Below are 11631 nucleotides of genomic sequence, written 5' to 3'. Positions count from 1 at the left end.
GACCCATATAAATTAATTTAATTACTAATCTATCCAATAAAATAATCCTACACATAACTTGGGTTTTACATTCTTCCCATCTTAAAAGAAATTTCGTCATCAAAATTTGACATACCTGTAGTCTCAAAAAGTTGTGGATACTTTTGTCTCATTTCATCCTCAAGTTCCCAAGTAGCTTCTCTCTCCGAGTGATTGCTCTATTGAACCTTAACATAGTGGATGACTCGACGCCTCAAAACCTGTTTCGTCTTATCAATAATTCTTACAGGGTGTTCTTCTCAGGTCAAATCCTCCTTAAATTGTAACGGTGCATAATCAATCACATAATTGGGATTCAGTATATATTTCCTCAACATCGAAACATGGAAGACATTATGAACTCCAACTAGTGAAGGTGGTAGGGCAAGTCTGTAAGCTACCTCTCCAATTCGATCTAAAACCTCAAATGGAACAACAAATCTAGGACTCAATTTACCACGAACACCAAACCGCATTACTCTTTTCATAGAAGACACCTTAAGGAACACACGGTCTCCAACCCTAAACACCAAATCTCGTCTCCTATTATCTACATAACTTTTCTGTTTACTCTGTGCAGTGTGAAGTCGCTCTCTAATAAGATTGATCTTGTCCACTGTTTGTTGCACAATCTCAGGCCCTAACAACTTCCTTTCGCCCACACTATCCCAACAAATAGGTGATCTACACTTTCGTCCATAAAAAGCCTCATATGGTGCCATCTGAATGGTCGCATGATAACTATTATTATAAGAGAATTCCACTAAGGCCAAATGTTCATCCCAAGAACCTCCAAGATCAATAATACAGGCCTTCAACATGTCTTCAAGAGTCTGAATAGTTCTTTCTGACTGTCCATCAGTTTGAGGATGAAAGGCCGTGCTAAAATTCAAACTAGTACCCAAAGCTGTATACAAACTCCTCCAAAACATAGATACAAATCTACTATCTCTATCAGACACTATGGCTACCGGAATACCATGCAACTTCACAATCTCCTTGATATACAATTTTGCAAACCTCTCTAAGGAGAACCCTACCATAAAAGCTAAAAAGTGAGCGGATTTGGCCAATCGATCAACAATAACCCAAATAGCATTGTTACCACCTTGGGTCCTAGGCAACTCCATCACAAAATCCATGGTAAAATGTTCCCACTTCCACTCGAGAATAGGAAGATGTTGTAACTTACCTGTAGGTCTCTGATGTTCAACTTTCACCTGTTGACATACCAAACATTGAGCAACATACTGAGCAATTTCCCTTTTCATATTATTCCACCGAAAGTTCCTCTTCAAGTCTTTATACATTTTAGTGCTCCCTAGATGTACAATATACCCTGAACTGTGAGCTTTTCTCAGGATTTCTCTCTTGAGCTCTAAATCATTAGGCACACACAACCTCTCTCCAAATCTCAAGGTTCTATCTTTATGCATACAAAATTCCATCTGTAGCCCTATTTCCATTTCAGCCTTAAGCTTTTACAACTGAGGATCTCTTCCTTGAGCATCTTTAATTCTATCAATCAATGTGGGTTAAACTCTAAGGTTTGCCAACTGCACTCTATGGTTATGCCATCTAATCTTGATATTCAACCTTCGCAAGTCCTCAAAGACATTCTTTTGGTTAGTGATCAAGGTAGCCAAATTACTCGGGGTCTTTCTACTCAAGGCATCAGCCACTACATTGGCTTTTCCTGGATGATAATTGATAGTCAAATCATAGTCCTTTAATAGCTCCAACCATCGCCTTTGCCTCATATTCAATTCTTTTTGAGTGAAAATATACTTCAAACTTTTATGATCGGTGAATATCTCACATTTCACCCCATACAGGTAGTGCCTCCAGATTTTCAATGCAAACACCACTACAGCCAACTCCAAATCATGCGTAGGATAATCTGCTCATATGGCTTCAACTGCCTAGACGCATATGCCACTACCTTATCGTTTTGCATCAGGACACAACCCAAGCCCATCTTCGATGCATCACTATAGATGGTAAAACCTTCATCTCCGAACGGAACTATAAGTACTGGAGCATACACCAATCGACTCTTTAGATCCTGGAAACTCTTCTCACAATCATCAGACCATTCAAATTTAACCTCTTTTTGTGTTAAACGAGTCAAAGGCATAGAAATTCGAGAAAATCCCTCAACAAACCTTCTATAATAACCTGCTAAACCCAAGAAGTTACGAATTTCAGTGACACTAGTAGGCCTATTCCACTCTACCATCGCCTCCACTTTCTTGGGGTCAACAGACACCCCATCTCTAGATATCACATGACCCAAAAATGATACACTCTCCAGCCAAAATTCACACTTCTTTAATTTAGCAAATAATTTCTTCTCCCTTAATATTTACAACACTATTCTTAGATGTTTTTCGTGCTGCTCTTTACTCTTTGAGTACACAAGAATGTCATCAATAAAAACTACCACAAATTGATCTAAGAAGGGTTTAAATACTCTGTTCATTAAATCCATAAAAGCTGCAGGCGCATTGGTCAACCCAAACGGCATCACTAAAAATTCATAATGCTCGTACCTAGTTTGGAAGGCTGTCTTAGGTATATCTTCTGCCTTAACCTTCAACTGATGATATCCAGAACGAAGGTCAATCTTAGAAAAGACTTGTGCTCCTTGCAATTGATCAAATAGGTCATTTATCCTAGGCAAAGGATATTTATTTCGAATTGTCACCTTGTTTAACTCTTGATAATCAATACAAAGGCGAAAACTACTATCCTTCTTTTTCACAAATAAAACGGGCGCACCCCAAGGAGAAACACTAGGCCTAATAAAGCCCTTATCTAGTAACTCTTGCCCCTGATTTCCTCCGACTGCTTGAGAACCACTACCAATATTAGTCACATTTCCTCGCTGATTGTTATTACCAGTCTGTTGATTCGTTTGACCCTGGTGTGTATTCCTAGCCTTATTTGCCAATGTCTCCTCATGTTTCAATGCAACCTATATGCATCAATAATAAAACCTCATCTTATTCTATTCTTAAGTCCCCATAACATGTAAATAAAATTAACATTTTACCAAATTATAAGCGTTTCCAATCCTACATCTACCCAATCTCACCACTATTCTATACCACTTTTAAAATTACAACCTGGCTCTGATACCACAAAATTGTCACGCCCCAAGCTCCATGACAATGCTGCACACTCATTTAAGTGAGCATGCAAGGTTAAGAGTCCAATCACATAATCCACAATGTAAAATACTCAAATTAAATCCTTAATTATCATAATGCTAAACTCCATAAAAATAAATAATTCTTATCATATGAAATTGTCCACCAAGTTCGCTAATATAATCCACTAACAAAATAATAACCCAAGTACTTAAATCATAGTCCTACTCTCGGCACTTCCACAAGTAAAAATCCCGCGCAGCTCTACTCCTCAAAATCTGGAAAAAAATAAAATAAAATAAGGGTAAGCTAGACAGCCCAGTAAATAACCAACCATCACTATTAGCTGGATCAAGTATACAAAAAAAAAAAAAAAAAAAAATAGCGGATAACCAATAAATATATTTGCGTTACCATTCAATAAATGAACAATTATTTTGTAAGATAGTTTCGTAGCTGAAAATAAACAGTGTAGCAATACATTTTAATTGAAAAGACAATGAGGTAATTCGATGAAATTTCGTTGTTCAAAATTGATGGTTCGATATTCAAATGGTTCAATGATGCAATTCACAAAACCCAAGTCTTAGTAACTACGGTCACTTAGCCCGTGACAAGACCCAGAACCATACATAGTCCGGTGGTAAAGCCCCAAAAGAAACTAGTTTCTGTGCCAATAAATAACTCCCATTGGCTAGGGTCTAAATCATAGTCAGACTAGAGTGATGTTCCGCATTTAAACAATACACAACTTTTAAATAAAATATTTGATATTTTTAGAATAAACATTTGGTACAATTTTCAGAATAGTTTCACCAAATATTCAAATAATTTTCGTAATAATATTCGATATTGTTTTATACTTGACCCATATTTTATTTTAAGAGAACATGAAGGCTATAAATAAATATTTATGATTTTAAACGATTCGATAGGAATAAAAATGAACCAACAGTAATAGATGGTTGCTTACCTCAAACGCTTAAAAACAATATTCCAACATCAACTCCAAACACTCAGCTCCACTACTTTAATCACACAAACCTAATAAACAAAACCTCAAATAAATTAATATTTTTACGTGTTACATACACCTACAAAAGCCCCACCATATTAGATTAATGTATTGCTTTAACATCTAAGTGATCAAACCATTCAACTCAACTTTATAGCCAAACACACCCTTACCTATGATACAAAACTCCATTGTTTCTATTACCCACCCAAAGTTACACTTACACATTGCACCAAATTCTCAAAACCTACGTAGGGACCTATAGATCTTCCAAATCCCCTTAATGCATTGATTATTAAATTCCTCAACATAAACTTAATAATTAACAGTAAAGACAGGTTTTACCTTAACCAATGGGTGTCTCAAAATCACCAACATGCTGCCTTCAATCCCTATTGCAGCCTCACTTGAACACCTCTTCTGTTTTTTTTTTTTTTTTTCTTTTACCTTCTCAAACCCTAGCCGCCTATGGAGCAATTCACAGCCTCTGTTTTGTTTGTTTTCCAAAACTTAAAGCCACAATAGGTGGGCTTATTAACCTAATTTCTCAAAGTTACAAAATTACCCATCTAAGTAATAGGAAATATAATGCCATCTCATAACTAATTCTTTGATATTAATAAATGACCCATATAAATTAATTTAATTACTAATCTATCCAATAAAATAATCCTACACACAACATGGGTTTTACAGCCGGTGTTGAAGCATTTGAACAAGGTGAGGTTGGGGGAGATTGTGAAGGAAATAGAAAGTTTACTGGGAATAGTGAAGTTTTTGTAAAATTTCACAACTATTAGAGCTTATGAGTTTTCCTAGCTTTTTGTCACTAACATCTATGGCTTCATCACTCAAGACTTGCTTAACTTCATACCAATTTTTGCTCCCCAGCTTGATTTTTGGAACTGGATCACTACAATTGACCTTGCACAACCCACATCGGCCATACTTGATGTCGGTTAAAGGGAATTTGATCTGCCCAGGTTTTCCACAATTGAAGGACTGTGGACAACCATGTTGGTACATGTTCTCTTGCCCATTAGAATGAAGAATCATTAGATGAGAGACAACAACAAAGAAAGCCAAAAAAGAGAGAGAAGCCATTCAAAATTCCCAATTTAGCAAAGGAAAACAAACCACCATAGCAGAAAGGAACGAAATGCTCTTACTTAAAATAACAAAGGTGTTTGTAATGCCACCATAGGTAGTTTCTCTGTTCAACATGCAGGGTCCCCCCTGAATTATTTGGGAAACTTATAGAATTCTGCCTTTATATATAATTACAAAAGAAAAAAAAAGTTATAAAATAATAAGTACGTACAATATTTTTATTTGTTAATATTTACGACATATATAATCACTAAATTTATGTACTAATTAAAATTATATACTAAATTTATTTACATAGATCAAGACATGAAGAATCATCACAATAACTAAAAAAAAGGTAAAATTAGAGTCTTCTTGCTTTTAAAAAATTCTAGATAACCAAAAATGTATAAAAATAAAATATAAACTTATAGTACAAAATAAAAATTGACAAAATATTGGTTAAATATTACTCTTAATGTATTTTTAGATTCAAAATTACTAATTAAGCATTCATAATTTATAAAGGCCCTTTTAATTTAGATTGTGAATTTAAATCAGTTGAATCAAATCCTTATTTTTTTGGCCTATCAATACTAGAAGAGCTAAAATTAATTCAAGATAAGGATAAGAATTTTCAACATAACTCGAGCAACACACAAAATTAGCAAGTTAAGATTAATCATTTTTTGACATTAATCCAAATATAATACGACCCAAACATCAATAATTAGTTACATATTTTAATGCTATTTTCACTTAGGGATGGTATCACATTTCTTAATATTTTATATAACTCTATCTAATTGAATAAAAAAGTACGCAACACAATAATTTAAGGGTATTTTTTTTTTCATTTAATATATATTTTTTTTTGTTAAAAGCAAATATTTTATGAATAATTTCAATTGCCTTGTGGAAAAAATTAAGCCAATGAAATTATTTGGACCAAATTTAACTTGTGGGAAAATTTTAATGGTATTTTTAAAAAAAGAAAAGTTTTCACATAACAAAATAAAGAGACACGATTGAAATGACACTATATAATAATATAAAAATAAATAAATTTAGTTAGTATTAAGATAATTTTAAAATAACACGACATAATATTTATTCATGATTGGAGTTCTCAAATTTTGTTCAAATTTAAAGACTGGAGAGGACCGCCTTTTGGCTCACCTCAGGGCCAGCTTTGTAAACACGCTTGTTGACTTGGAATTTATAGTTATAAGAAGGAATAGCTCAGAATGCAAAGTTGGAAGTGAAACACACTGCGGCTACTACTTGTTCAATTGCTGGCCAAAGACTCCATAGAAAACAGAGTAATGCTGTAAAAATAAAAAATTTATGTATACATAATTTTTATATATAATGACATGATTCATTATTGAAAATCTTAAAGTGATTTGTGACTAGATCAAGATTAAAATATTCCAAATCCCAATTATTCAAAACATGCAATCTAAATCATCAAGCACTTACGAAAGTGATTTAGTTTGTTTGTTTTTCTGAATAAACAATAAATTGACACAAACGATTTTTACGTGGAAAAAATCACAATTGAAGAACCTTCAATTGTAATAAAAAATCACGGGCGAACCGCCACTAATCAATCCACTACTGAAGAAAGAAAGATTACAAAGATAAAACACAAATTACCCAACTCAGTCAATTTGTCTTCGAATCTTCTGTAACTCTTTCACCACGCCTTCGTCTCAGAATTGATTATCCTGAAGTTGAATCCACAACTTCGTTTGTCGAATGAATGACTACGTACAGAATCAACCTCCTTTGAAACTCTACGTTTCAATCTTCGAAATCCACCAAAAAGAACTCTCTTGAATATAAAGTCACAAACTCCTTGATGTATGAATCTCAACTCATAAGTTTAGAACTCTCTCAAGAACATCAAGGAAAAATCACAAAAACCTCAGAAGAAAACTTCAAACAAAACCTTAGTCTTGAATCAGATCTAGGAAAAGTAAAACCTAAAATCAACCTAAACAGGTATAAATAGGCAACCCGAGTCCACGATCTCCGCTCGAGCGCCCAGCATCACGCTCGAGCGGCTTCAGCAAAACATGCGTGTGATAAAATAGAGTTCCGCTTGAGCGCTTGATAACCCGCTTGAGCGCCAAATCACACATTCCAGCATTTTTATAGACTAGACAAAATACTAAGAGACCCCAAAATCCGCTCGAGCGCCAACGGTCCCGCTCGAGCGAGAAAGACAAAAACAAAGGAAAAATAACAACTTGTTCAACACAAAGTTTTGTACCCAGATTTGACAATCAAGGGACCTGACAATCTCCCCCTTTGTCAATTCCCGGACAAAACCTTTCTAAACAAATGTCCTTAAACACACGCACTAGACAAGATTAATAACAAAGAGAAAAGACTCTAAACAACTCTATTATCAAACAATCTTGCCATGTGATCAATCAATCCATCCATACAACTTCATTCAACATTCACCTGTGAAATAGCTAGCAACATACCAGAAAAACAAAACTTGTGGAACTGTATAAGAATATACCCAAACATACATAAAAAGAGAACCAGGATACAGTATCCACCAACTACAATATCCAAACTATCCGAATATCAACAAAGTATCCAACATATCCAAACATGAACAAAATATCCAAAAGCAAGATATATCCATCTAACAAAATATGTACCATAAAAAAATGTCCAAAATGTATACCACCAATATCACTAATGTGCAATGAACAATGAACCACCATGAGCCGCTGTATCACCAAACTCTCCTCCTTTTTGACAGGGAATCAAGGAATCAATGAATCATGCACCAGGGGGAGGTGGTGACTGCTGAAGCTGAAGTAAAGAAATGATGTGGGCCAGCTGAGAAGTAGTGTGGACTGCAGTCTGCTCCAACTGACCAAGGCGACCATCAAACGCATCAAAGCGGACATCCAGAAAGTCCAACCGCCGGGTCATAGCCTCCTCAAAATGCTGAAGCTGATCATGAAAAACTTGAGGTGGAACCGGTGGAATAGCATCCTCCTCACCCCCTGTTGCTGCAGCGTCAAACTCAGCCTCCTCAGCTAGTTTAGCAGTGGTACCTGCAGAAGTACCGGCCCGAGAAGACTCCCCCTTAACATGAGCACGACTTTGGGACACGGTCTTTTTAGTGAACGATCGGGAGGGGAAGGCAAACTCATCATCCTCTAAGACACGGACCTCAAGCTCAGACAAAAGACGGTTGATCATGCAACCGTAAGGAAGTCCTAACTGTTTATTCCCAGAAACACCTATCATCTTCTTAACAATCAGGGTGGCTAGATCAATAGACATGAGTGAGTGAGTGGTCACAAGGATGTTGGCACAAACAATAAGATTAAGCAGTGTAAATTGCAGAAGAAGTTCAAACTGTTTAATCAATGCACCCATAGGCCAAGGACGGGAAGTACCACATAACACCTCAGTCACATTATTGAAATCACAGGTAGGATGGCCTGGAACTAGAAAAGGATAGTGTTGAGGGAACACTTGATCAATCTTAAGAAGTCTGCGAATGAGATCAGGTGTGACAGAAATGGATTTGGACCGAACCCAAGTAATAAATGAAGGCTCAATGTCACTAATTTGTTGAATATTGCAGTAGAATTCTCGAACCCGGTCGAGATTCTGACGACCAGAAAAAGACAACACCAAATCACCACCTAGGGGGTCAAACAATGGACGGATTTGAATGGACTCGAAAGTGTTAGGCTGGACATTCCGTTCTAGGTGAACAGTTCGGGCCTTAAAAGATTTATGGAACAATTTGGCTTGTTTGGCAGTCTGAAACCTATCAGTATTAAAAGCAGGATGAGACACTGTGGCCTTTCAGCGCTTAGGGGCAGACATGACGAGAGGAGACACAACTACAACCCGAAAACCCAACAATTCCAAAAAAAAAAAAAAAAAAACTGAATAGAGAACAAAGCAAACTAGGATTTTTTTAAGAAGTTGATTTTCTTCCAAAACTAGGATTACTTTTGGATTTCTACAAGTAATTGGATTTCTTCCAAAACTAGGATCACTTTTGGATTTTCTATAAATAGTTGGTTTTCTCCCAAAACTATTTAATTCCTCCAGATCTTCTTTTTGGTTCTTAAGGTTTATATCTGGGGATATTTTGCTAGTTTTCTTTGATGTTTTATTGAGTATTCAACTCATGGTTTAAAGAGAGTACATCAAAGGTTTTGTTTGTTATACACAAGAGAGAGAGAGTTATTTTTCGGTGGATTCTGAAGAATTCGAGCCTGAAGCTTCGGTAGATTCTGGAGTGGCTCATCGTAAAGACAATTCCGAGGTAAAGACGGGGTTGGAAGAGGCACATAGAGGTTGGTTCAATTAGGCGTGGATTCGCTAGGTAATTGAGAGTATACCAGTGTAATTCCTTTAAATCTTCTTAGTGGATTATTTTGTGGCTGTTGCCCGTGATTTTTTAATCATAGTTGGAGGTGTCCAATTGTAATTTTTTCACGTTAAAATCGTTGTGTCGATTTGTCTTGATTGTTTGATTGGGATTGTTGTTTACTGCTAAAAATTGATACATAATCACAAATCAACATCTAGGGGATTTCTAGATTTTTCAATTGGTATCAGAGCAGGTTGTTCTATTTTTTTTTAAAAAATTCTTTTACAACGAGATCTTATTTGATTTGTGATAATGGATTCAATTCGTGAGGAAAATTCTATGGTTCGACCACCCCTACTTGACGAATCCTCGGAGAGTGATGATGAAGAGCTTGAGCAAGCTTATGAAAAGTTGTATAAGGAGTCTCTTAACTTATTCAAATTAAATGACAAACTCACAAAGAAACTCAAAGCATGTGAAAGTGAGAATGTCAAACTCAAGGAGGAGATTTCTGAGGCCAGGATTGATGCCATCAAGATAGCTGATGATCGACAAGCTCTTTGTGCAAAACTATTGACTTGTGAGACAGAGAGGAATGAGCTACAGGAAACCCATGCCATGGATGAAGAAAAGATTGAATCTCTCGAGATGTCACAAGTTGCTTTGGAAGAACTAATGATCAAGAAAGAGGAAGAGCTCAAGTGTGTTATGGCTACCATTAGTCTTTGGAACAGATGATCAAAGACTTTGGACAATATCATTGGGTCTCAACAAATTTGTTCTGACAAGAGTAGCATTGGCTTTGGTGGTAAGAAAGAGCAAAAACAGAATGCATCCACATCTCATGATACAAGAACTCAAGGAAAATCAGAACAAAAAATTCAACATAAGGATGGAGTTCTCAAACTTGCTAGAGTTGGTAAGGTAAAAGAATAGAAGGTACATCCTGTACACCCTGTTTTTATTTGTCATCATTATGGTATGCATGGTCATATTCACCCTTATTGTTATAAGTTGCATGGGAGAGTGTCTCATAGAGATGGAAGAAATTCTAATATCTCATGGGGGTAGGAGACACTTCATTGGTCATAAGGAGGTTAAGGGTCATAATAAACCTTGCTATTTTGATTTACTTGAGACCAAACATGAACAAAGGCTGTGTTTTCCTAGACCTAGGAATAAGAAGTTAGAAACCATGTCAAGACGGGTTCTCATTGAAAGCAAAGGGAACCACAACGTCAAAACACTACCCAAGAACCGCAATACTTACAACTTTGTTCATACTAAAGCGGTTTGGGTGAGAAAACTTGACTTGTTTTAATTTGTTTATTTGTTTTAGTTTTTAGGTTTCTGTGTGTTTTTTTTTTAATGAAAAAAAAAATGTATGCATGTTTTTTTTTTGTCTTGCTTTATTTTTGAAAAAAAAAAACAAAAAAAGATTTTCTTAGTATGGTTTTGCAAGCTTAAAATTTTTGAGTGGTCCTTGGTGCATATTGGAATTGATAAGAATATCCATTACATGTTAATATGTGTGTGCTTTCTGTGGTCATTACTCATTTTGAAGTGTGTGTTTTTTTATTAGTATGTCTCATTCTGTACACACTCTTGGATTAGCAAATATTGGAGTCTTCCACCTTCGTGTTTTTTTTTCTTTATGGACTTCTGGCATTGTATCTTTTGCTTTTTTAGAGGAATTGACCTATACTAGCATATCATGGGTGATGTTGAGTCTCTTAACCATCTTCTATCTTTTTGCATCTCCATGGCTTTCCTCTCTATTCTTTGTAGTCCAGGCATGAGGAAAAGGCTACCTCAGAGTCACCAACCAGGCCATCCTTATTATATCCATGCTTCTCTGGTTCGGTTTCCATACTCTTGATCGTGTCAATGAGTGTGAAAAGGAAAGAAAAAAATGTGCAAAAGAAAGGAAAAAAAAAAGGATGTGCAAAAGAAAGAAAAGAAAAAGATGTGAAAAAAAAGGAAAAAAT

General features: G+C 35.7%; 1 protein-coding gene across 1 annotated transcript; it reads right to left on the bottom strand.

Annotated features, from left to right (window-relative positions):
* Positions 1–278: 278 nt before the first annotated feature.
* LOC145791956 (uncharacterized) lies at positions 279–2257 on the bottom strand. Its single transcript, XM_082872413.1, has 4 exons — positions 1961–2257; positions 1211–1238; positions 957–1066; positions 279–740 (listed from the first exon to the last, which is right to left on the bottom strand). The coding sequence occupies exons 1-4, from the start codon at positions 2255–2257 to the stop codon at positions 279–281; spliced, it is 897 nt and encodes a 298-aa protein (XP_082728539.1).
* Positions 2258–11631: the final 9374 nt, after the last annotated feature.

This window comes from Camellia sinensis, chromosome 5, assembly GCF_055761805.1.
Source record: "Camellia sinensis isolate YWXY chromosome 5, ASM5576180v1, whole genome shotgun sequence".
In the NCBI taxonomy this organism is placed as follows: Eukaryota; Viridiplantae; Streptophyta; class Magnoliopsida; order Ericales; family Theaceae; genus Camellia; species Camellia sinensis.
The sequence above is the reverse complement of the archived record's forward strand: the minus strand, read 5'-3'. Positions and strand labels throughout refer to the sequence as shown.

Bases quoted from the DNA above. Each gene is read 5' to 3' on its own strand.
- LOC145791956 (XM_082872413.1), bottom strand. From the start codon at position 2,257: ATGGTAGAGTGGAATAGGCCTACTAGTGTCACTGAAATTCGTAACTTC. The intron at 1,239-1,960 runs GTAGTGGCATAT...GTATGTCAACAG, and splicing joins TCCTGATGCAAAACGATAAG to GTGAAAGTTGAACATCAGAG. The intron at 741-956 runs GTATCTATGTTT...GCGACCATTCAG, and splicing joins CTGATAGAGATAGTAGATTT to ATGGCACCATATGAGGCTTT.